At 48.1% G+C, this 27103-nt stretch overlaps 1 protein-coding gene across 2 annotated transcripts in view; it reads left to right on the forward strand.

The window, feature by feature from the left end:
* SEPTIN10 (septin 10) overlaps window positions 1–27103 on the forward strand; it is a 379629-nt gene that overhangs the window by 138149 nt on the left and 214377 nt on the right. For both annotated transcript variants that reach the window (XM_078658118.1, XM_078658119.1), the window contains one exon: window positions 15592–15787. In XM_078658118.1, the coding sequence (XP_078514244.1) occupies window positions 15592–15787 (196 nt within the window). The remainder of the gene's footprint in view (window positions 1–15591; window positions 15788–27103) is intronic.

A 27103-nucleotide genomic window follows, 5' to 3' on the forward strand; every position in this document is an offset into this window, starting at 1 on the left:
CCTTCCTCCCTTCTCTTCGCGGTGTATCAGTGCAGGTCCTGACGGACAACACGACCGCGATGTGGTACATCAACAAGCAGGGAGGAGTGGGGTCGCAGTGTCTCTGCAGAGAGGCTCTGCGCCTCTGGTCCTGGGTTCAGGACCATCAGATTTGTCTGATGGCAAATCATCTGGCCGGAGTTCAGAACGTTCGTGCAGACAGTCTCATTCGGCAGTTCTCTGCCGATCACGAGTGGAGGCTTCACCCGGAGGTGGTTCGCGACATCTTTCTGATGTGGGGGACTCCTCGGGTGGACCTGTTCGCCACTCGCGAGAATGCTCACTGCCTGTCATTCTGCAGTCTCCAGTATCCGATGCAAGGAGCCTTGGGGAACGCGTTTCAGTTGAGTTGGAACTCGCAACTCCTTTACGCGTTTCCTCCCATACCTTTGATTCCTCGGGTTCTGAGGAAGATTCGCCAAGACAGGGCCCAAGTTATATTGATCGCCCCGGATTGGCCAAGAAGGGTGTGGTACTCAGACCTTCTCCACCTCTCCTCTCACCCTCCGCTCCGTCTCCCTCACAGGGCAGATCTCCTCTTCCAGATGGAGGGGCAGGTTCTACACCCCCACCTCCAGACCTTACACCTTCATGCCTGGAGATTGAACGGGGCAACCTGAGTTCTTTTTCCTCTCCTGCCTGATGTAGTGGATGTCATTGTCAGCGAGGCGTGACTCCACTAAGTCCATCTATTCTTATAGGTGGTCAAAATTTGTTACTTGGTGCAGGGAGAAGTCTATAGACCCTTTGAGGGCCCATTTATCTGATGTTCTCCAGTTTGCCCTTTCTCTGGCACAGCAGGGCCTTGCTGTTGCCACGGTGAAGGGCTATCTTTCAGCGCTGTCGGCTTTTATCTGTTTGCCTGACCAGCCCTCTCTTTTTAAATCTCCTGTAGTTTAAGATTTTTGAAGGGCCTCACAAATAAGTTCCCTCCTTCTCCTTTTATTGTGCCTCAGTGGGACTTAAATCTTGTATTGACATTTTTGATGGGTGCTCCCTTTGAGCCTCTTCACAAATGTCCTATGAGGCTTCTGACTCTCAAAGCAGTCTTCCTCGTTGCTATAACCTCGGCAAGGAGGGTAAGTGAGCTTCAAGCTCTTAGTCACAAACCCCCTTTCTTGGCCATTCATGCTGATCGAATGGTTCTTAGGACCAGGGCTGCTTTTCTGCCTAAGTTGGCGACTCCTTCCCACCTTGGTCAATCCATTACCCTCCCTACCTTTTATCCTCCCCCACACCCTTCCAAGGAGGAGGAGAGATTACACCGTCTGGACCCCAATAGGGCGGTGTCTTTTTACCTGGACAGAACTAAGGACTGTCGATTGGATGACCAGCTCTTCATTGGCTTTGCTGGCTGCAAGAGAGGAAGAGCTGTCCATAAGAGGACTTTATCAAGATGGATCGTCCTCTGTATTAAAATCTGCTACTCTTTGGCCGGTATAAGGGCTCATTCTACTAGAGCGAAGTCTTCTACCTCAGCATTGGCTAGAGGTGTGCCTGTAGAGGATATATGTAGAGCGGCAACTTGGTCTTCCCTCCACACATTCGCGAAGCATTACTGCTTGGATACCGAGGTGAGGAGGGACGGCCACTTTGCGCGCTCTGTCCTTCAGGATTTCCTGGTCTAGAAGAGTGGACACCCTCCTCCGGGAGTGGGGACTGCTGTGGGACTCTATTCACAAGGTGAGGAATCCACACGGCAGATGTATCTATCAGAAGAACAAGTTACTTACCTTCGGTAACGCTTTTTCTGGTAGATACAATATCTGCCTGGATCATGTCTGTAAGGAGCGGTCAAAACTTATGACTACACCTGCCACAATTTAAGCAGGAATGCTCCTCCTAAAGCACCTTACTCCCTTCTAGCTACTTCACTGGCTATCCTAAACTGCACTCCTTCATAGTAGCAGTGCAAACGCGTTCAAAGAATACAAATAGCTCCGCTCCCTTTCAAAGAGGATGACCAGTGTAATGACAACTATGGAGTAGGGTCAACTTCATAGCGACAACTTCCATAAAGACAGCAAATGCACTGGCTATCTTCAGCCATTATAAAATCCAAATGTGGCACTACTTATCACCTTTGATGGACTTGATCCCCGAAGGTAGAAAAGAGCAGCATGGAGCCTTAGTCAACAAAGAGGCTAACACTGAGGCCGCCATACTGATGAAGTAATGGAAATCTTCAATATAGTATTTTGATAGCTAGCAGGTACTGCAGTCCTGGGAGCTCAAGTCCACTTGGTTCTGTCCAGGCATACCCTGTTCGGCAAAGATGTGCTGCAATGTATAAAAATAAACACCAATCTAGTTGGTTGTGGGTCTTACAATATAAAAATACTACTTCCATGTATTTTATAGCATCGGACATTCACAGGCCTATAAGCTTGCTTACAACAAATATGGTGGACAACGCAAAATAAACTGTTTAGGCAATCTTACTATGGGCAGGGTTTTCTTCTGACAGAAGCCAAGGCTGTCAATGTTACCACAAGTCCACAGAAAAGAAGAGGAATGCCATCTAAGCATGCTCCCAGGACACCACCTAGCGTACCTGACTTCTTCATGGGAGCCCCCGCACACCCTTTCAGCCCCAACTCAGTCCATAGTTTGGAGTCTTCTGCTATGCTCCCACATTAACATATATCTCTGATCACTTTCTACTCCAGATATTGCAGCAAAGGCACACACTGGGGTTCATGCTGAAACTACTAATCGCCCACCCAGGAAGGAACCCTGTATACATTTGTGGAATCCTCTGGTGTGAATATTCTCAAATGAGCAATCGAAAAGATACCAAAGTCTCTTAGTTCCTGATCATGAAGAAAAGTAGAGAATGGGAACCTATTCCGGACCTTCAAGAACTCAACAAGTTTCTAGAAAATTAGTCCTTTAGAATTATCATCTTGCAAGAGGTCTTTGTGTTGCTGCAGGAAGAATTACTTACCTGCCTGTATATTCAAGACACTTAGCTTAATATTGTCATACTCCCAGTCCACAGACAGGATAGATGAATCTGATCGAGACGTCTAGCCACAGATTTCTTGAGTTTTGAATTCTCTCCAGGTGCCGGACTTTTTTCAGCAGTACCTCTGCGTGCCGGAGGACGGCTTCATATGACATCGTATTGACGTTAGTTGTGACATCAGCGGAGTGCTATAAATCCCCTCCGGCATGCAGATGTCAAGTTTGTTCTTTTCCGTGCTGCAACACGAATTCGGAAAAGCTCGGCTCGTCACGCTGCACTGTGGCGCTGTGCTCATGACGAGCTGAGCTAGTCATGACCACGCCCGTTTACATGGAACGCTCAGCACAGCAGGGAAATTATCCCCGCGTGGGAGCGCTACGGCGGTCATGACTAGCTCAGCGCGTCATGAGCACAGCGCCACTGCCTCATGACGAGCTGAGCTAGTCATGAGCACCCAAGGTGTTAAAACATGAAGTGGAAATTCTTTGTGAGGTGGCAAAGGAATACCTTTCATTTCATTGCAATCTTACAAAGAGTTCATCTGGTTTCAATATTAACTTTGATGAGAACAGGGGATACCATCATCATTTTCCCTTTGAATAGTCAAGCAGTTTGGGAAGGCCTATTTTTCGGCTTTTTCTTCTGTTCGATATCGTCGGCAGCAGTGAGAGTGAAAAACGATTCTCAGCCAGCTGATCCTGCCACTGTTTAAGTGATCCATCATGAAACTCCTCTCATGGTAAATTATGTTGCTAATGGAGCGTAGGAGAATGCCAATTCTTCGTGATAAAGAATACTACGTTCATTTCACAAAGTATAAAGTCACAATATACACCAACCTTATTATATCCCCAAACTTCCTTTGGCCATCATGTGAACAAGCCAGCCACTCTTTGCTCTTTCTATTCAAACCCAACTTCATCAGTGGTAAGAGTTTTACATTCATTGGATGTACGCAGGTGCATCAACTTTTAGATGGACAAAACAAAGGACATAGGGCCAGATGGATCACAGAGTTTTACCCATTCTGTGTCTATGGGAAAATGTGTTCATACATTTGGACCATAATTTGTTTGATCAGTTTGGTTTTTCTGCCATCCTGGTAGGGTTTGCCCTCTTACGAAGCAGGGCATTGCCCACTGGCTGTTGGCATGCCTCACTTTCTACAAGAGTAAAGCTAGACACCTGCTTCAAAACAGTATGGGTGCAGTCCACAAGAGCATGTTGGAAACAGCTGCACTCCATGCAGGAGCACCACCCTATTAAACACTTTCACCAAACTCTACTGACTTGATTTGCATTTAGCAGCAGAGTCTTCAGTGGGGCAAGAGTCCGCCTTTTTTTTTTAAATTAAAGGCGATCCTGCTTCCTTTTTGCTATTCTGTTTCAAGCATGTGAAACTATGCAAGATCCAATGCTGAAGCAGCAATGAGCTCCTTACCAGTAACTTAATGTTCGAGGCATGTGGGCTGCTGAATTCATATCTATAGCATAGATCGCCGCCTAGTGTTGGGTCCGGATGATTGCACATTGTTGTCCTGGAAGAGTCTTCAAAGTATCACGAGGTAGGTGGCTCCTCCCCTGGACTACTGTGCGCATGGGCATCGACTCCATCCTCAGATTGTTTTTTTCCGCCATTGGGTTCGGATGTAATTTCGTTATCTCCAGTTCGGAATCGACAAACTTTTCGAGGCCCGAAGGCCTTTTTCATAGCGTCGGTATTGTTTGCGTTCGGTGCCCGGTTCTATTCCGACTCAGTTCCCGAGTTGGATATCCAGGGAGTCGCGTGACTCTTCGGTGATCGAGGCCCAGTCGACGCAGCAAGACCCTCGACGACACAACATGGAACGGAGCCCTTGCAAGAATTGTCCCGTGTGTGGATCCAAGTATCCCCACATCGACGTCCACCCGGTGTGCAACAAGTGCCTGTTGCCGGACCATGATGAAGCCAACTGTATGGCTTGTTCCAGGTTTCGTTCGAAGAAGACGATTCGGCTTCGGCGCGCATGGAGGCCCGGCAGTCGGCCCCGGCACTGGTGGACATCTTCGACAGCGAAGAAGCAGACGAACACGAAGTTCAGATGCAGATTTCACCTCCAGCGGAGGAAATCGACTATGAAGCGGATGTCGAAGGCCTAGACGTAGAAGAAGTCGTCGACGAGGTAGGAGACGACAATGAGGCCTATGGGGCCATGGAAGATAGCTCAGAGGAAGAGCTATGCCCCGTTCGAACACTTACAAAGGCTCAGGTCGAGGGATCGCCACACGGCCTTACCCAAGATCTTCTAACAGGATCCACGGCCCCGCCTCCAGGCCCGGCTACGGACACTTCGGCGGAGCCGCCATTGTCGAAACCGAAAGTGAAAGCTTCGGTGTCGACAAAACCGAAAATGGTTGAAACGCCATCGAAACCGAAGACGTCAGCTCCCCTGTCGGCACCCTCGTCTTACGAGGTGTCAGGGCAACGCAAGCCGAAGAAAGCTGTCGACCCGGTGAAGTCGGGCAAAGGCGTCGAGCCGAAGTTGGTCAAGGGCGTCGAGCCGAAGTCCAAGAAGGGCTTTGAGCCAGAGTCAAACAAGGGCGTCGAGCCGAAGTCCAAGAAGGGTGTCGAGCCGAAGTCCAGCAAGGGCATCGAGCCGAAGACTGGGGCCCCGAACCGGTTACTCAGGCCGCCGATCCGAAACAGTCGGCGTCGACGTCTGCTGTCATGGAAGGAGGGCGTAGCGCCCCTAAGAAGGATGCTCCTACGCCTCGGCTGGAAAAGATCAAGCCATCGACGCTCGAGTCTTCACACGCTGGTGGACCGAGGTCGTCTGTCGGGTCGACGAAACCGTCCGCTTCCTTTACGAAGCAGGTCTCGGACTCCCTCAAACGTATCAGGGACAAGGCTTCGACGGAAGAACCAAAGACACCTTCCGCCCCGAAGAAATCAGTCCCAACGTCGAAGTCTTCGACGCCAATCCTCTTCACGCTGCCGCCGAAGGTGGCACCGAAGGCCTTCACACCACGGTCGGTGCCCGAAGCGCACTTGCAGGGTTCTACGGGGGCGAAGCCTACTCACCCGGCTGGGGGCTTGAAGCATCGACCACCATTGGTAGAGGAGCAGTCGGAGCGTTTCATCGATACCGACACCGGGAAGCTTACGCTTTACAAGAGGAAGATTACGGCGACCCAGCCTTTGGAGTCGTACACTATTCCTCTAAAGCGCAAAAAGCCTGCTTCAGAGTCACCAGTCTTGGTCGAGCCACTGGTTCCTCGGACTCCAAGAATTGCCACACCCTCACCAACTTATTCAGATGTGGAGGATGCTGGGGATGAGGACAAGGAGTACAACTTTCCTGCCAACACGGATCCAGATGAACAACAGGACTCATGGGCAGAGCCAGGAGACCAGCGGGATCAGCAACCCGTCCATGACCCTCAGGTCTACAACGTCAAGACCTCTCCCACTGAGGATTCTGCGGCATTTAATGCCTTAATTGAGAGGGCAGCAAAGAACCACGACGTTGAGCTGCATGCTGACCCTGTTGAGGTGGACTTCCTCTTTGACACTTTTTCAACAGCTGAAAAGACTGTAAAGACTCTCCCAATGTTAAATGGGGTCCTGAAACATGCTGCGGACATTTTTAAGGAACCCACGCGGTCAAGGGTTGTCAACCCTAGAATTGAGAAAAAGTACAGACCGGCACCTGGCGACCCTACCTACATCAAGGGCCAGTTGCCATTGGACTCTTTGGTCGTTTCTAATGCCCGCAAAAAGGGCGAATTCGCAGACCACTGGTGAAGCTCCTCCCCCGGACAAAGAATCCAAAGTGCTGGAGGCATCAGGAAAGAGAGTAGCATCTCAGGCGGCCAATATCTGGCGTATCTCTAACACGCAGGCACTCTTGGCTAGATACGACAGGGCACACTACGACACACTAGAGACCCTGTTGCAGCATCCACCAGACCAATATAAAGAGGCAGCGGAGATGCTTATCCAGGAAGGGAAGCTCATCTCCAACGCTTCCATTAAGTGTGCACTAGACGTTGCGGGCACTGCAGCCAGGGCAATTAACACGAGTGTGATGTTGAAACGTCAGGCATGGCTCAGAATCTCCGGGTTTAAGCCGGAGATACAAACTACAATCCTCAACCAGCCGGTAAACTCTGACAGATTATTTGGTCCTGAGGTGGATACCACCCTGGAAAAAATAAAGAAGGATACCTCGACTGCTAAGTCCATGGGAGCTCTACAGTCCAAACAGTTTCGAGGGAGCACTTTTCGTCGCTCAGGCAATAGGGGTGTTACCAGAGGCCAGATGTCCCAGCAAACTCAATTCAATAAAGGTGGGGCGCAATCCTCTTACTCGAAGCAGAATAGAGGAGGTTACCGGGGCAACAGCACCAAGGGCAGAGGCAGGGGCAACAACAACTCCCGTTCCTCCGCCTCCAAAAAACAGTGACGCCCTGTCACTGCCCCCCGACCATTCCACGCCTGTCGGGGGGAGACTCCAGCAGTTCTTGCCAGTCTGGAAATCCATCACCACAGACAGGTGGGTCAGGAAACGTATCCAGTTCGGTTATTGTTTGGAGCTCACATCCACTCCACCCAACATACCACCAAAACACCGTCCTATGTCCACAGAGCATTTGCACTTATTGCAGCAGGAGGTTCTTGTCATGCTGCAAAAAGGCGCAATAGAGCTCGTGCCAGTGGAGGAAGAAGGCACAGGAGTGTACTCCCTGTACTTCTTAATCACAAAGAAGGACGGGTCCCTCAGACCTATTCTGGACCTCAGGCCCCTGAACCAGTATATTCTCTCCGAACACTTCCACATGCTAACGCTGCAGCAAGTTCTTCCGTTGCTCAATCAGGGAGACTTCCTCCCAACCTTGGACCTCAAGGATGCTTACTTCCACATTCCACTCCATCCATCACACAGGAAATACCTCAGATTCACCATTCAAAATCGGCATTATCAATTCAAGGTCCTTCCTATCGGAGTGACCACGGCACCCAGAGTGTTCATGAAGTGTCTGGCGACAGTGGCTGCGCACCTCAGAAGACAGAACGTACATGTCTACCCTTACCTGGACGACTGGCTGGTTCAAGCAAAGTCAGCCCAGCAGTGCGCCGCCGACATGTCCCACACCATTCACCTTCTTCATGGTCTGGGCTTCTCACTGAACTATCCGAAGTCGCACCTTCAGCCGGCCCATGTGCGGCAGTATCTGGGCGCGACGATAGATACTCTGGCGGCCACGGCTCAGCCAAATTCAGTGAGGATCGACAACATCCAGTCGCTAATCCAAAAGTTCAGACCGCAATACTCCCTTCCATGGAGAGTGTTCATGCAGTTGATAGGCATGATGGCCTCCTGCATCTTCATAGTCCCGCACGCGAGGTTACATATGCGTCCGCTCCAAGAATGCTTGGCGCATCAGTGGACTCAAGCTCAAGGACAGTTGAACGACCTAGTGTTGGTGACCGGTCGGGCATACAACTCTCTGCATTGGTGGAATCCACACAACCTTTGCAAGGGCCGACCGTTCCAGGAGCCTGTGCCACAGATTATCCTGACGACGGAAGCATCTCTCCAGGGATGGGAAACTCATGTACTCCACTACACGGTGCAGGGACTATGGACGACGCAGCAAAGAAAGATGCACATCAACTATCTAGAACTGATGGCAATCTTCATGGCGCTGAAGGCATTCAAAGTACATCTGTGCAACAAGGTCGTATTGATCCGGACGGACAACATGACAGCCATGTACTACATCCAAAAGCAGGGAGGTACACACTCTCCACAGTTGTCTCATCTGGCTCTGAGCATGTGGAAGTGGGCCATTCAGAGGAACATCTTCCTCATGGCGGAACACCTCCCGGGCAAGGACAATCAGATGGCGGACCTGCTCAGCAGGTACAGCCACCAAATGCACGAGTGGGAGATACATCCATCAGTACTCCGCCCGTACTTCCAGCAGTGGGGGTCATCCAGAGAAAGACCTGTTTGCCACAAGGGAAAACGCAAAATGCCAAAGCTTTGCCGCCAGGTTCCCTCACCCACAATCGCAGGGCAATGCGATATGGATGAACTGGTCAGGCAGATTTGCGTACGCTTTTCCCCCAGCACCTCTCATACCGCTGGTGGCAAGAAAGCTAAAGCAACACTCGGTGACACTCATCCTGGTTGCTCCAACGTGGGCACGCCAACCATGGTACACCACGTTTCTAGAGCTCTCCGTGGTACCGCATCAACGGCTGCACATCACACCCAGGCTTTTGACGCAGAACCATGCCGACCTTCAGCATCCAGATCCGCAACAGCTCAATCTGGCGATCTGGCTCCTGAGGTCTTAGAGTTTGGCTACCTTGACTTGCCTCCAGAATGCATAGATATCATTCGGGAGGCGAGAAAGCCCACCACTAGAGCCTGCTATGCAGCGAAATGGAAGCTGTTTGTCGTTTACTGTAATGAACACCACATCAACCCGCTAGATGCGTCCATTCCCAATATCATATGTTTTATGTTACATCTTTACAAATGCCATCTTGCATATGCTTCCATTCGGATACACTTATCCGCCATAGCGGCTTATCTCCAGAACAGGCAGCATCTCTCCGTTTTCAGAGTGCCTGCCATTAAAGCCTTCCTAGAAGGACTAAAGCGGGTCATCCCTCCAAGGACCCCGCCAGCTCCTGTATGGAACCTCAATGTGGTCCTCACTAGGTTGATGGGCCCACCTTTTGAGCCTCTTCATTCATGTGAGATTCAGTTCTTAACGTGGAAAGTGGCTTTTCTCATTGCCATTACGTCTCTACGACGTGTTAGTGAGCTGCAAGCGCTCACTGTACAAGAGCCATTCATTCAGATTCACTCTAACAGGGTGGTGCTGCGCACTAACCCTAAATTTCTTCCTAAAGTGGTTTCGCAGTTCCATGTCAATCAGACCATTGAACTGCCCACGTTCTTTCAAAACCCAGAGACAGTAGCCGAAAGAATGCTCCACACTCTGGATGTCAAACGAGCTTTGATGTACTACATCGATAGGACCAAAGCATTTAGGAAGACACAACAACTCTTTGTTGCCTTTTCAGCCCAGCACAAAGGCAACCCCATTTCCAAAGCAGGTATAGCCAGGTGGATCGTTAAGTGTATTCAGATTTGCTATCACAAGGCTAAGCGCACTTTAACGGTCCCTCCCAGAGCCCACTCCACCCGCAAGTTGGGGGCCTCTATGGCTTTCCTTGGTAATATCCCTTTGGAAGATATTTGTAGAGCAGCCACATGGTCTACACCACATACCTTTACTAAACATTACTGTGTAGATGTGCACTCCAAGCAGCAGGCAGCTGTATGGCAGGCTGTTCTTAAGACACTATTTCAGACTTCTGCAGCTGGCACAGGCGGCCGCCGTTAATGGAGGGACTGCTATGTATTCTATGCTATAGATATGAATTCAGCAGCCCACATGCCTCGAACTGAATATGCTACTTACCAGTATGCATCTCTTCTTGGCATGTAGGGCTGCTGACATTCATATCGCCCGCCCTCCTCCCCGGCGCCTGTAGCGGCTGCAGACTTTTTTACACTTACTATTAGCATGGCCATCGCTTACACTGTTACACCCCATCTTTGCCACAATGGCTAAAAACAATCTGAGGATGGAGTCGATGCCCATGCCCACTGTAGTCCAGGGGAGGAGCCACCTATCTCGTGATACTTCGAAGTCTCTTCCAGGACAACAATGTGCAATCATCCGGACCCAATACTAGGCGGCGATCTATGCTATAGATATGAATGTCAGCAGCCCTACATGCCAAGAACAGATGCATACTGGTAAGTAGCATATTCATTCTTGAGCTTTTTAAGCTTCATCGATTCACACACTACCGTCCCTTTTCCCTGGTCTGAGATCCACTAAATGCTCGCTATCTTCACATATGTGCTGTGAAGTTTGAGCTGTGGTGGAAGTAGGGAGCTCAGCACTTCCATCCCATTAACTGAACTTTGGGTTATTTCAAATGAGTTGATACTGCTTAGTGCAACTTTACAAGTGCCAGTGATTCCCAGTCGATGGGGAATAACTCAACCATTTAAATTTATGAAAGATACCAACGCTCATTTCATATGCTGCGTATTGGCCTATAATTGCATAATATGCTGCATAACCATCTAAACCTTGTCACATAAATTGGTTTGACATGGACCATAATTCCAAACACCTAGTTAATAACCAGCTCAGGATTTTAAGAACACATAAGACTTGGGCTGACACTTTAAAGCCACAAAGGTTGTTGCTATAGCACAGAGCACCTCCAAAATATTCCAAGTTATTAAGTCTATCAGATGCTTACTTACTTTTTCCTACTACCCCTCCTGAAGTACGGGGCACCAGAGGGAACTCTTAGCCAGCCTTGAGACCTCGGTGCCAGGTGCCTCTTTTCATTTTCTCGTAAGAGTTCCAGGTCAGGGCTTGCTTGGCAGTGTTTGATGTGGGCTTGCCGAGGGGGGAGACCTATCCAGCCCCAGCGTCTTCATGAGAAGCGAGTTGGAAAGTCAGCTGCCATAGGTTGTTGTTGCTGATGGTGTTTGGGCAGTGGTTTTGGAGGATTTTCCTCAGATGGGTGTTGATGAAGGTCTGGAATTTGTTGATGGTGGTCACTGTTGTCTCTCCAGGGTTCTCCTCCATACATGTTCATGTTAAAAAATCCTGATCTTGGTTTGCTGCATTAGGTCATTGGAGCTCCACATCTTCTTTAGCTGAATGAAGGCAACCATTGCTTTGCTGATTCTTGCCTTAACGTTGGCGTCTGTGCGTCCGTGCTCGTCTGTGACACTGCCCATGTAGCTGAAGGCCTCAACCTCTTCCAGCGTATCTCCTGCAAGAGTGACTGCAGTTATGCTGGCCATGTTAGCCTTTACGGTCTTGGTGTCTCCCCTGTGTACGTTAGGGCCATCTTGTGCTGATGTGGCTGCCACATTGTCAGTCTTATCTTGCATCTGCAGTCAGTATGGGAGAGTAGGGCCAGGTCTTCTGCACAGTCCAGGTCTTAGAGCTGCGTCAAAGCTGTCCACTGGATCCCATTTCTTCTTGCTATGGATGTCTTAATGATCCAGTCTATGGCAGGAAGAGAAAATGCAAGAACAAGCAACCCTGGTAGACTGCTCCTCACTTGGAAGTTAGAGGTCCTCCATGGACTCTCTTGCAGGTCATTCCCTTGTAAGAGTTCCTGAAGATTATTAATAGTTTAACTGGCATACCGTAGCGGCAGAGGTGTTTTCAAAGGGTCTCTCAATCCACGCTGTTGAATGCCTACCCTAGTCAATGAAGTGGACATAGAGAAAGGAATCCATTCCATCGACTCCTCAATGATGACGCTCAGTGTTGCAGTCTGGTCTGGTTTGGTTATACATCTAATAATATTTCTCTGTTAGTCCTGCCACAGTTGTTATGGTCAACTCTGGTTGAATTAACATTCATTGCATCCCACTGGACATGACAACTGCTCTTAGTAGCTGTACCATTTCTCCTTATACCCAAGTAATTCTGACATGTTGACTTTATTATGACAAATTTAGAATTAAGCTTACTGTTGGGCTTGGCCCTTTTGGCGGGTTAACACCTAAACGTTTTGCCTGTCTCCTAGCCTTTTCCCTGTATAGTGTTGGTGGTTTTAGGCCTCTAGGCACTTTATCACTGCTGTCCAGTGTAAGTTGCGTGCACTTTGGGTTACATGTAGTGAGATTGGCCTGCCCTCCCATAGGAATGCATGGGGGATTACCTGATGCATGTGGGTCAGTGGTAAATACTGATATGAGAGGCGCAGCGTTGTCAAGTCTAATATGTGTGAAATGGTATTAATAAATGCTGCGCAATGGTGTGCGCTGATTTATTGTGGTTATTTTAGAAATGCCAGTTGGCATTTCTGTGTGCTATGTGTCTGCCTGCCTGAAGTGAATTGTATGTCTGGCTTTTGAGTGACAGGGGCTGGTGAGGTGTGGGTGGCTTCAAGGGGGCCGGATGAGTCCGTGCTAGGCTAAATGAAACATCTACATTTTGAGTAGTGGGAGGAGAAGTCCCTGGCCCTTGAATAGGAGTGTGCCGGCCCTAGTGAATGCTGGCTCTGCCCCCTCCTGTGGTGTGTCTGATGATGAGCCCCCACCTCACAATAGGGAAGAGGAGCCTGGTAAACAGAGTGCTCCAAAACCAGTTGCATCTGGTTTCCCAAGCCCTGTGCTGTAACACAAAGGAGATTGTCCTATAAATGTAGGGGCTGTGACCCCATGTAAAGGTTGTGCTTGTTCTTACTATGGGAGGACACACTGCCAGGCGGAACCGCCGCGGGACCCAGCTGCTGTTTCCTGGGGGTCCCTGCCTGCTGGCCTGCCTGGCTAGGCTTTGCTGGGGTCCCCAGCACTAAGGACTCTTTTATTTCTGCCCCTTTTAAGGACTCTTTTACTTCTGCCCCTTTTAAGGACTTTAGAGATTCCTAGCGGCTATTGAGCTCTGTATGGTAATTGCCTGAGGAGAGAGGAGCTGGCCTTGCTGCAGCACGAGGCTGCGAGGGAATCCCGGCGTGTGGCATTCCCCCCTGAGCTCCTTATTGAAGCGGGAGCCCACCGCGTATTTGTGTGCGCCAAGTGGATGCCCCCCGCGTTTATGCTACATTTTGCCTCTTTCAATTCTGCATTTTCGTCACCTTTAGCGGGTGCCGCATCTTTGACTTTATGGTTTAAAATGCACATAGCGGGTGCCCACCCCGCAAGTGTCTTCACTTAAAATGGGAGCCTACCCCGTATAGTCCCGCAGACGAAGAAAAAGAAACCGCCGAGACTGCTGAGGGCCGCTGCGCTGCCCGCGGCGACACAGAAGCCAGGCACGAGCTGCCTGTTTGGGGGTGGAGCCTCACGCCCTGGGCAGAAGTTGCAGCGCGGTCGTAGAGGAAACCTGGGCTGAGGAAGGCGGGGGCCCTCGTGTTCCGGAGGGAGCCCCGTGTGCGGTCCCAAGCACCTGAGCCTGGCGGGCTCCACCCCGCGGCAGGAGAGAGAGAGCGGGCGAAGTAAGGAGACTCCGTGCTCCCCCAGCGAAGGAAGCAGAGTGGCGGGCAGTGTCCCGGCCACGAGGAGAGCGCCCCTTCCCAGGTGAGAGGCCATGGGAGAGGTGGGGGTTGCGCAGCTCTATTCTCCTGCAGTAGCAGCTGCCCCGGATGGTAGTGGGCAGCTGCCTTGAGTAATTCCACAGCACCGTGGTGCAGAGTTGGTGCCATTGCTTCAGCTGCCCTGCAGGATAGCAAACAGTTACAACAGGGGCATCTTCCTGTTGGCAGTTAAGAGTCCCAGAGTGGGGCTCCAAAGGTACGGTGGTGCGCGGGCTAATATCGCCACAGCTGCTCCGCGAGAGAGCGGGCATCTGCAACGTTTGGGGGCAAGTTTATTTTTGGAGTCCCAGAGTGGGACGGAGAGGCACATTGGTGCCTGTGTCTGTTAGTTAATGCTTCCAACTGCCCCACGAAGGAGGGGGCAGCTGCAACATCTTTGCCACATATGTTAGAAAGCCCCAGTGGAGGTCCAGAGGGTACCGAGGTGCCGCTGCCTCCAAGTTTTGTCCACAGCTGCCCAGCAAGTAGTGGGCAGCTGCTATGCTTAGGCTGGTGCGACTGAACACTGTTGATTGCTGCATTGGCAGCCAGAGGGCTAATGGGATAGCCCTGGAGAAGCCCTAACATTTCTAGACGTAGGGCATTGACGCCCCATGTGAAAAGCCCGGTGGTCAGTCCTGGCCTAATATGTTTATTCCTGGTGTGGTACCTGCCTAATGATGATGCCTAATATCATGCTGTGATGTTCTAGGTTCATGTCTGATTACTTTTTTAGGCCTCATGCTAAGGTGTTGCATGCCTAAGGTCATGGTATGATATGCTATGGCTATGCCGGCGCTAACATGTTAATGGTAATGGGATTTATGTTAAGGTGATGATATTCAGTTCATTTCTTCTACCAGTAGCGACTGGCTGTTATTACTAATTTACTGGTTATGTTTGTGATGGTTCTGGCAGCGACCCGATTGGCGCTGCCGGGTATATAGTCCCCTGTAAATTGTGACCTGGTGCCAGTTGGCATAGTGTATGTATGTCTGTGATTATATTCTAATGTGTTTTTATAATACAAAGGCTATTTTTTATATAACCTTGGGGGGGGGGGGGGTTCTTTTTGTGGTGTACCTAGTGTGTTGCTGCTGTGTGAGTGTGTTGCGCAAACGCTTTACACATTGCCTCCGGGATAAGCCTGACTGCTCGTGCCAAGCTACAAAGGGGGAGAGCAGGGGTTATCTTTGGCGTGTAACTCCCTTGCCCTGACTGGAGTGGTGGTTTCTGCCTTGCTTTGGTGCAAGTCTTAGCCTACCAGAAATCCTATTTCTAACAATTACTTTCCTGAAAGGTGCTGTAGAGTTGTGTTATTGAAAGGAGGTTTATGCTTGGCCACAAAAGAAAGGTACCCTTCATTCAGCAGCCTACTACAAGTTGAGTTCTTTTTTACAGTTTTTGTTTCATGTTCTATTTGTTTTTTAATTCATTCATTTGTTTGTAATTACAGGAGAGACGGGCATTGGAAAGTCAACGCTCATAGACACTTTATTTAATACAAACTTTGAGGATGACGAGTCATCTCATTGCGAACCTTCTGTAAAGCTTAAAGGGCAGACTTATGAGCTCCAGGAAAGTAGTGTGCGTTTGAAATTAACCATTGTGAGTACAGTAGGATTTGGCGACCAGATAAACAAGGAAGACAGGTTAGTACCTCTCTTGTTAAAGCCTGTGATACAAGTGGTATCAAAATGTTTGAAATAAAAATAATTACTTAAGATAGTATGCTTTTTTACTTGTGTGTTCATTGCTCAATTCCTGCAATTGTTTCCTGAATTAATTTTGCAGTAGTACCTCCCATTCACTATTGGGCATTTCTATAGTTTTATTTCTTAAATGGCATTATATGGAACCCATGAAGAATTGTATACCCGCTCCTATGCCCTATTCTTCGCAGATGATTTTTCATGTCTCTGTTTTGCATTACTTATTTCCAATAGCATGATTTGTCTTGGTGGTAGAATTGATATGAAGGCCAGATAATAGAAGCTAAGCAACTGGAACATATCAGTCACCCTCAGTCATCCCTCCCTGCCTCTTGAAGAAATTCTAAGCTCTCAGTGACTTTGGCACACTGTTTTACCATGGTGCAAAGTTCAGCGCTCTTATAGGTTTCTGGTTCATTAGTAATAGGTGTTATACTAGTATCAGGGCTAATGGTACGAACTGAGCATGTGACACTCATTTTGTTTGTGCATCTAAGTTGCATTATGCTGTAGAAATTAAATAGGTATTCAGGGACCTAATGAGGATGCTAAGTGCTCTGCTTCATAATGCCTCCCCGGCTCTCTTTTGATGTGCTCGGGTGGTAGGATGAGTTATTTGCGCTACATGGCAGGTGTTGAGTTTGGTGTGTGAGAATTGGAGATGTGGTCTAAATGTAGTGTGACAAACTGATAGTTCTGCATAAGAATTTTATTTTTCAGAAGAGTTTGAGATTAGATAGATACATTTCGTTATTTGCATGCTTAACCATAACATATATACAACTTGACATTCGTACAAAACCAATATATTAATCATAAAATCTTAATTAATTATATAAAAAACATAAAATCGTCCAACTGCCATTTTACAATAAATAATAAATAAAAAGCTTCATCTAACCACATACAAACTAGGGCATAGTTCTTAACAAGCATTTACAATGCAACGGTTTTGCCTTTGTAAAAGTTTGAGCTATTGGCATTGTAAATGACAAATTTTGTATTTGTGTTGGTTTTGAAAACAGATAAATAAATGGCATTGTCATTTACAATGCCAATAGCTTAATCTCTCACAAATGCGAGACCTATTGCATTTGCACACACACACAGAGCACAAACACACACACAGAGCCACACAGACAGAGCTACACACACAGAGCCACACAGACAGAGCTACACACAGACAGAGCAACACACACAGACAGACATTTTATGTGCCCAGACACCAACTGGTGGATAATATATTGTAAATAGAAGCTTTGTCGTTTCTCACAGTTTTTTCACGTGATCATCACACATTTCGAAAAATGGTGCAGTGTCAGTGTATGTTTGCGCACTGTGGGCGGCCTCAGATCCACGTTGTGTTTCCAATAAAGTGACACCCAAATTATTCCCCCCCCCTTCCATACAAAGTGAAGGAGCCCTCCGTGGACCCCTGGCTGTAAAACACAAAGACCCCCACTCGTAACCCCAGGCTGCAATCATCAGATCCCCTCAACTGTCCTCCTGCAGGGACCGACCCACTCTCGCACAGTGCCCGCCACGGAGGGCACCTCACGCACCACACACCCACCCCGCGGTCTTACCTTGTGCGGGGCTTTCAGCAGCCGGTGCACCCCTGCCACCTGGTTGACGAGCGCGATGTCCTCCCGGAAGGTGTAGAGCGGTGGCCGGGTGGGCTCGGGAAAGTTGGTGCTGTTGAAAGGATCGGTGTCATCTAAGAACTGGACCCGGCACACAAGCGTAGCCATGATTCATCCATGCAAGAAGGAGAAGGTGGGAAAACCAGCAGCACAAAAACCCCAGTCTCAAAAACAAAAGGCGAACAAAAGCGACGAGAACAGAACTTGGATGGGGCAGCAGAGACGATGACCGGCAACGATTAGCGAGAAAAAATCTACAAAACACAACCAGCTGCAGGGATTCCGGGCAGCTGCAGATGATGCGGAGCCTGCCCGGGCGCTCAAACAGGTCGTAGTTTTGATTTGGTAGTGAAAAGGCGTCACTCCAAGAGTCACACATTTGAAAGCAGAATGTCACTAATACGCCATCTGAAACTATAGAAATGACACGCAATCAATCTGAAAACTTGGCCGCTATGGTAATTATAGGATTGGGGCGCTCGGCACTTCTGCATGACATGCACGAATGTACTTTCCACAAACCATGAATGCTGACGCGTAAACGCCCCCTAGCTAGTACTAACGCATCCATTCTATGAACATTCTTTTATCCGCATGGCATAACGGTTAGAATTGCAGATATGCCCCTTTTTCCTGTCACAAGTTATCGCACAGGGCAGAGGAAGGGAACAAAACAACTGAAACGCAACACACTGCATTCGAAGTACGGAGCGGATGACTCATACGACTGTCAGGGCTCTAGAGGCCACTGAGGGCCTAAATCAGAGTAGAGACATACTGATTTGGCATTACTGATGAGCCTAACTACCACCACCATCAGTCTCGGAGTACCTGCTGGCCTGAGTGCAGAATCCCTCAGAAGGGCATGCTCGTGGGGCCCAGGCTGCCTTTCAGTACAAACAGGACAGCACGCAGAAAAAAAACTTAAAAACGTATCTTAAACATGCATGTCTCCCAACACCGCCCACTGACGGGAAATGTAGTGCACTGAACTACACTACAATGAGTCTGCTTAATGGGCCTCACAGCCAATAATCAACTGGCAAGAGCTCTCTCAACCAATCCAACGCGAGGACGTATTTTTTTGCATTCTCACCGCCAATTAACATCTGAGAGGATATTCCCAACAACCAATCCTATGATAAGAGGTGCGTCAATTTATGACGCGACATCAGACTTCCCAACCAGTGATCGTCACGGGACTAAACGACATCCGTAAACAGTAACAACGGACAACTAGTTTCAGGCTCTTCAATGAAGTACTCAGTAGACAATTACAGTAACCAGGAATGGAAGTAGGTCGGCATGTGACAGCTTATCGCTCCTGTTCTGGATAGCCACCGAGCCAGTGTGGAGTTCAGGGTGGGGCAGAGAAGAAAAATGTTTCTGAGCCCAGTGTCACTGCTGCTCTGGACCTTGTATGGTAGGAGACTGTTCACTAGTACACACACGAACAAGCTGTCATCACAGCTGCGTACCGTAACATGATAACCCCCACCTCGGTGCGCATTACGCAGAATAAGACAACACGGACAACAACGGGATGGCGAGAGGGAGGGTGTGGGGGGAGGGACTCATCGAACACAGACAGTGGGCGGGCGGGAGGGAGGAGGCACGGACAGTGGGCGGGCGGGAGGGAGAAGGCACGGACAACGGGACGGCGAGAGGGAGGGTGTGGGGGGGGCGGGACTTAAAAAAAGACACGGAAACGCCCCCGAATCGCGTTCGGACGGGGAAATATTGATTAACAGCGAATCTCTTCCAATGGCTAGCCTCCATTTATGGAGCTAGCCAATGGAAGACAGAGGCGGGACAAAGCCCCATACTGTAGGATCATAAGATTTCGCCTGGGCGGGGCACTGCTTCGCAGTGCTACGGCCAGGGCGAAACCTAAAAAGGGCCCTGTCTCATTGCCGAGCACCTCATATCTTTACCACACAGCTTAAGAAGTGCCCTATACAAACATGTGTAAATATCTTCCATAGCCCGCCTCACTTTGCGAAATTTACCCTTCTTCAGACTGGGGGTCGGGTATTTTTTTCCTCTGTACATTTTAATGACCACAAAACATGACAACATGAAGCATAGTCTGCTCAGAAGAGCCATCCCATCTGCACGGCCATAGACTGTCGACTGCAACCCAACCTTTAGGGAAACAAACCATTGGCAAAAATGCATTGATCTGGAGTCTGGAGAGCAGGTGATGATGATAGATGTTGTTCACCCAGATTAAATATGGAGCAATGGAACAGATTGTCTTTGTCCATAAATAGGCCCGCACTGATGTTTTGCAAGATTCTAGTTCCTCACAATTGACAGATAGCTGCATAAGGAAGTGATGTTTAACCCATTGATAATCTTGTTTGGTGTTACCTTTTGAGTGCTTGAACAAACTAGTGCGACCCAAAGAAATAAAAGCAGACTTTATATAATTCAGACAAGGAATTGTTTTATGATTATCAACATAAAGACAATCCTGAATAGTCAGCCTATTTAAAATAGGTTCTTTCTTAAGCCAATTGAAAAGCCAGCACAGTAGAGTTCTAAGTTTGAGCAGGTAAGAGATCTAGCAAATGCCCAGCTTCTCATGTACCGCAAATGTGGAAGAGCCTCTTGAGGAATTTGTTCTCCTCCTGCTGAAATGGGTCACAGTCCTGATCGGCTCAAAGGTCAATACCGTAACTAGCCGCTGACACACGCATGGTCTTTTAAACCTTAATCCAGGCTTTCACAGGTTTCTTACCTACTCGCGGATTGAAATCCATCACAGCCCCAGGCAACCTAGCCAGAGTTAACGTCTTTGAATTTACAGAGGGGGCCCAGTAGGATTTGTTATCAAATAAAACACCCACGTAATTAAAGGAACCCACCTGGGCAATTTTGGCTTTCTACCAAACATGACTCCTCACTTTAACAGGCTTGACCCCCAACCTCATCGTAAGTGATTTGGCACAATTAACCGACAAATCCAAACCCTCGATGGAGGGAGATACAAGCATGCAAAAGACATTGGAGGCTTAAAGCGATCCTCGACATGAGGACAGCATTATCTGCATATAAAAGTACTGGAATTGCCCTCAAACCCACCTTGGCAGGATCACCCTGGACCTCCATCAAAACCAATTCCAAGCCATTTATGTAAATGGTAAACGAAAATGGAGCTAAAATACAACTCTGCTATACACCACGTGAAATAAGAAAACTCTTCATGCAAGCGCCCTCACTCAAGTATCTAATGGAGCCTGACCTGTCCCTGTGAAGATCAGCCAAAAAAGAGACCGAAGCTGGCTCCACCTCATAACTAATAAGAGGGCCCACAGTTTTGATTGGTTCACCTGATCGAAACTGTTGAAAGATCCATAAAACCCTGTTACACTGTCCCCTTTTTGGCCACATTCTTGAATTCTTGGACTAATATGGATTGTGACCAAGATGAAAAAGACCATGGACAGCTGCCACATAAAAAAAATGACAATAAAGGAGCCCAAATAGTGATGTCTTCCTTGAATAGGTCTGCAGGAATACTGTCTGGCCTTATCCCTCGACCCTCTAAGCCCCAGATCCCGGATCGGGTTCAGAAAGTTAAAGATCTAAAAGCTCTTGTTAGTAGTCCCTCTGACTCTTTGTCTATGGCACTCTTTTAGATCCATCTTATGAAAAAAAAAGAGTAGTTTACATGCCAGCTTAGTGGGGGAACATGGTGTTGTGAATTGCCCGGGACAGTCAGGTGTGAACTTGGAGGGAAGACCAGTGGGAAACATTGGACCTGGTAAAGAGGGTGGGGGCGCACTTCGCTTGGCCCCATGCAATAAACACGGCCCCCAGTTATCGGCTCTCACGAGTAGGCCTGTAAATAAGGGAGCCGGCCCAAGACATCGCCCTAACTTTGACATCGTCATCTCACCCCTGATTGATCCCACTGTTCCTGCAGAAAAACCGCCCAATATCACACAAAGTACAGCTAGGATTCTCAATAATGGAAAGGTAATTTTCCTAACTGGTGTTCCCAAAACTCCCACCTAACACAACTAGCGAGAGTGAGACCTCTTTAATTAACAAGAGCATCCAATGGTTCCGACAAGTAAGAGGCCGTCAGTCATCAGGGACGATATCAAAGGGGCTAATAGGTGTCCTATAAGGGGGGCCTCTATGGATGCGATGGCACTTACATTTTATCGCCATGACATAGTTGAGAACTTGGTTTCATTTGACCTACGCACCCATCATCTAACTAAATCTAACATTCGCATAAAACACACGCTACCCGAGGCAACCCCATTGGTTAAACCCTCAGCCCCCCAACCTTCTGTTATTAGGTTATCACCGCTAAGGGAAATAGATTGACAGCTTCACTCTCCCTCTTACATTATAAAGCAGGCCTCATTACAGACAGACAACCACATTCTCCAGTCAGTTAGTGGAATTCTTGGTCCAGAGCAAATGCGCAATATTACAAGGTGGAGCCCTATTAGACCTTACACAGGGATCTCATACATCAGGGTTGGTACTCCACCAACAGTACATCGCTTACAACAACAAACATCCATATTGTCATGGAACAAGGCAGGGCTCAGGTCCAAGACTGCTTCTGATAACTTTAACACCTTCATAGAACAACATGACGTTTTTCTATTCCAGGAAACCTGGTCGACAGCTCCAGTCTTCTGTCCAGGTTACTTAAATGTTTATGCCCGGCCATCCCTGGAGGTAAGGGTCGTCTTTCAGGGGGTGCTGACTGCCTGGATTCACCACGGAATTGGCCTCACGGTTTCGGAGCTGCCGACGGGGAGCTCTGACATTATAGCCATTCAACTGATGAACACCCCACATGGCAATATTGACATTTACAACATATATGCAAGAGGGGTTAGAGGCGGGACGAAATCAGACACCGTAGCGGCTGTTGATAAGCTTTTGGACAAAAGGTCATGTGAATCCTTAGTTATATTAGCTGGTGATTTTAACGTAACCTTAGAGCCATTGGATAGTGAGGATTGTGACCTCACAGCGGAAGAGGATGCCGCCTGGAATATTCCCAAACTGTAGCTATATCCGATAAAACAATGGTCAGAAGCTGGAATACAATTGAAAGCACTTTGACTAGAAAGATGCATTAGGGCGGCGACAAATGGTAGAACCACTTCTGATAGAAAATGGGCTATCACTTTTAATAATGGCCACCACTCTAGTCGTATCGATTTACCTCTTTATTGATTTAATGCTATGGCACACCTTTATGGACATGGCTGTGATATAGCGAGTGGAGCGCGGCCATAACCACCTAACATCAAACATCTGCCTCCTGCACTTGGAAGACTCATCAAACCCCCCTTACATAAAATTAACTAGAGATATACTGGTTAGTAATGACACAAGGAGACTCAAATGGTCCAAAATAATTGATAATCCTGACACACTGTCCTCTATTAACAGGGACGTGGACGACGCGGTTGCCGCAGTTGAGGCTCTCGGTGCTAGTAATCTCCTAGTAGGTTTAACAACCACAATTCATGAATCTCTATTTGATAAAATGCGATTGTACTTTCAGAGAACATATAGCGGTAGAGGCAAGCATCCCCAAACCCAACAAAACTAGTTTAAAATAGAGTGTAGGCAAGGTTGTAAATTCCTTGGGGGAGCTATTGGAACAAAAAAAATCCTAATGCGATAAGGAATACCAGGAAGGCCTATACAATTGCCCAGGTTAAAGCAAAAAAAAGAGTGGGACGAAGGAAGGTGGCAGGAACTGAAATCTGCATGTACAGGGAGCAATCTGCAACATTTCTGGGCTCCTGTAAAATAGGGCAGGGGTGCACATCCCCCTCCCCCTGATAATTATGCTGCCCCAGGGTCATGGGTAGAACACTTCTCCCTCCAGTATCGTATTAACGCTAATGAGGAATGTGAACCCTTAGTATTGGTTCCTAGTTATTCAGCAGGCCTGGCTTTTGAGTTAGCAGATGTAACAGCGGCCCTCAATGCAATCCCTGCTGACGCCTTTTTATATGATAGGGAGAAGTGGAGCATGTACATTATGCTGTTGGCAAATGCCATTTCTCTGGGCGCACCGATTCCAGATTCATGTAAGGGGGCGGAGATTATACCGGTTTACAAGAAGGGGGATAGATCTCTGCCTGGGAACTATGGGCCCATCAGTATTATTGACTCTGTTCAAAAGGTGGCGGCACGCCTTGCCCTAGGAAAGCTACAAGAGTGGATAGATGACAATGATATTTTAACTCCCCTTCAGACAGGGTTTCGTGCACACATAAGCACTATTGACCAGGTTTTTAGATTTGTTCTGTTATATTGGGGAACATTGGTACTCGGCGTAGAATATGGAGTACCCCCAAGCTGACCACCTAAGCAAGCAGTCTTATGGACGCTATAGAGGCAGATCGCTTTTATAAACTTGGCTGGCTCAGGGATATCAAAGGGGCACTGTTGGCAATGGGTCTGTCCAATTTGTGAGACAAACCATCTGCTATGCAGTCTGTCTAAAGAAGCGGTTAAGGAAAGGTACTGGGACATGGTGGGGCAAAATATCATTAGATCAAGTGACAGCACTGCATTGACCAAGAGGTTCGTATCAGTAAAACACTGCCCCGTCTTGAACTTTACTGGAGCATTATATCTAAGCCTCTTGACCGCAAACTTTATTTTCAATTTAGAGTGGATACCTTGCCTCTAAAATCTTTTACCGCAAAATGGTCACTATCGGGTGACAATAAGTGCCCACCCTGTATTGATCATGAAGGAACTTATTCCCATATTCTCTTTGTTTTCCCTGCCTATGCAGTTCCTCGTAATATCTAGCTTGCTCCAACATGTAAGAATTTGGGCACTAGACAAAGTAGAGAAGCCCTGAGAATCTTGACGATGGATCCTTGTAGGAAGTTAGCTCTGTATATACTATACCAAAGTGAGGTATAGTGTGTACTGAGCCCAGTGGAACCCAAAAGGTAGGCAGAGGTAAAAGTAGATAGAACCTTACTCTCTATTTGGGGTAGTGTGGTCGAGCAGTAAGGCAGTAACAGAGGACAGTGTTAAGCATTTGTTATACACACTCAGCAAATGAATTCACACACTCAAAGAGTGAACTTCAGACTAATTATTTTTGTATAAAATATTCTTTTAGTTATTTTATTTCCTAGAAACAAGCAAGCCTGGCACAGGTAAGTGCTAAGTACTTTGCATTAAACATACAGTTGAAATCCAGTATGGGTTGTAATGGTGTATGCACTTACAGTATTGTTGCAGAGAAATGCAATGCTTTGTAAATACAGTACATCGACTTGAATGGGCTTTTCAGTAAAATACCAGGTAAGTTAATTTTTAGAGTACTTTTCTTACTCAGTGTAGTGTACCTGGATACTGCACTGGGACATTTCCTGTTAACAGGTAAGTAAAAGTGTTTTAGTTAAATAGTACAATTTTAAAGAATTTCTTTAGGTTTTCAAGAAAAACAGCCAATGTTATCCTATTGAGGAAAATAGTGTTATCGGTTTTAGGGTAAGTATTGGGTAGAGGGAGATGATGTTCAGGGGGTAGACTCAGGGGTCACCCAGGGTCACTAATGCACTCTTTTTTTTTTAAAACTTTTTATTAAGTATAAATTATAAAAACAAATACAAAAACAACAAAAAACAAGGCAGTACTGTACATCATGGTATTGCATCGTGCGGGGGGACGGGAGGTGTACTTCAATACAAAAGTGCAAGACCTATCTTAAGAATGGGGGGGGTAGAGGGACCAAAAGCAGCAAAATATCTAATTCTTCGTGGAGGAAACAGTGGGTTGGGGAGATAATAGTTCAGTGTCCAGTTCTGGGAGGGGGGGGGGGGAGTACATATCTCACCACGATATACATTCCATTGAGTCCATATCTTCCCCCATTTACGGGGCGTACCCCAGGAAACATACACTGGTTTTTCCCTGAACATACACCAATCCAAGTTCTGGGTCCATAACAGAACTGTCGGCGGTCTCTGGGCACCCCATAGTTGGGCAATATCTCTCTTGGCAATCATATTTCCTAAGGTCACCCAACAAAGCTGCGCCACACTATAATCATTCGGCTCCCAAACGTTCAGCAAACATCTTCTAGCCTCAGGCATCGACCGCACACCCGTGACCTCACTCATAACTTCATGCACACGAGACCAATATCGCATCACTACAGGACACTCCCAGATGATATGGAGAAACGTTCCCACAAGACCACAGCCACGCCTACACAGTCCATCCACAGAAAACCCGATGCGTACAAGACGAGGACCGGTCACATATATCCTGTGAAGAATTTTAAGCTGGACAAACCGGAGGCGCGCCGGGATCGCCACTTCCTTAGGGGAGGAGATCGCAGCCTGCCAGTCTTCATCATCAAGTTCCAGCCCATCACTAGTCCACACCTCTCGAAGGTGGCCCAATAGGTCAGTCCTGGAGTTGATCAATTTTTTGTATATGAGCGAGATCATGCTGTCTGGGACGTACCCGTCCAATAACCTATCTTCGAGCGGGGACGCATCCGGTATATCCGTGCCCAAGGGGAAGACAGACAGTACCGCGTGTCGAACTTGCGCATACCTGAAGAATTCTCTATCATTCAATTCACATTCAGTTCTCAGCTCATCGAACGTCTTGACTCTACCCTTAATCAACACATCATTCACCTTGCTGATACCGATCACATCCCACCTATCAAAACCCTTCGACCGCCAAAGGGATCCAAGTCTGTCCGATGCGTATAACGGAGTCGTACGGGTCAACCTATCCGCCCAGCCCAGAGCCACCGTAGCACGATGCCAAACCTGGACTGCCGTCCTAGTTGGGCCCGTGAGAGTCTTACTAGCAGATCTAGCATAGAGACCTATTGTAGTCCCCACCGGGCAGCAGCCACTTATCCATCTCAAAGGCTGGATTCGGCGAAGGACCGTACGTGCAGTGATTAATAGCCCCTAGCTGAGACGCCCAGTAGTAGCGGCGGATATCAGGGAGTGCGATACCACCGTCGTACCACGGTAGCGTCATCTTCGCAATAGCAATACGAGAGCGGCCCCCCCACACCAATTGCCTCTGTAAGCTTTCAATCTCTCGGAAATAACTAGCAGGTACAGCGTCAAGTGTGTTTTGCAACGTGTAGAGGAACCGGGGTAGCGACATCTTGAACAACGCCGCCCTACCCAGGGGAGAAAGAGGGAGCCTACCCCAAGCAAGGACATCAGTTCGGAGGCGCTGGAGAGGAGGCAACAAATTACGTTCATATCGAAGCCCTGGGTTCAGGGTAATAAAGATCCCCAGGTATTTAAATCCCTCCCGCACTACCGCAATAGGACAGCCACGGGGCAAAAGAGGAGCGTCTCCCGAAAGAACATAAACACAAGATTTCGACCAATTAATGACGAGGCCAGAATTCTTACGAAACGAGGTCAACACATCAAAAAGGACGATCAGCGATTTTCGCGGCGATGTAAGGTATAACAGGATATCATCCACATATAAGGATACGCGGTCCTCAAACTCCGGAGTCCATCTAATGCCCTTCAAGGACGGCTCCCACCTTAGCCAAGCCGCCAGTGGCTCCAAGGCGAGGGCAAACAAAAGAGGAGACCAA

The sequence above is a fragment of the Lissotriton helveticus genome, chromosome 8, assembly GCF_964261635.1.
Source record: "Lissotriton helveticus chromosome 8, aLisHel1.1, whole genome shotgun sequence".
Classification (NCBI taxonomy): Eukaryota; Metazoa; Chordata; class Amphibia; order Caudata; family Salamandridae; genus Lissotriton; species Lissotriton helveticus.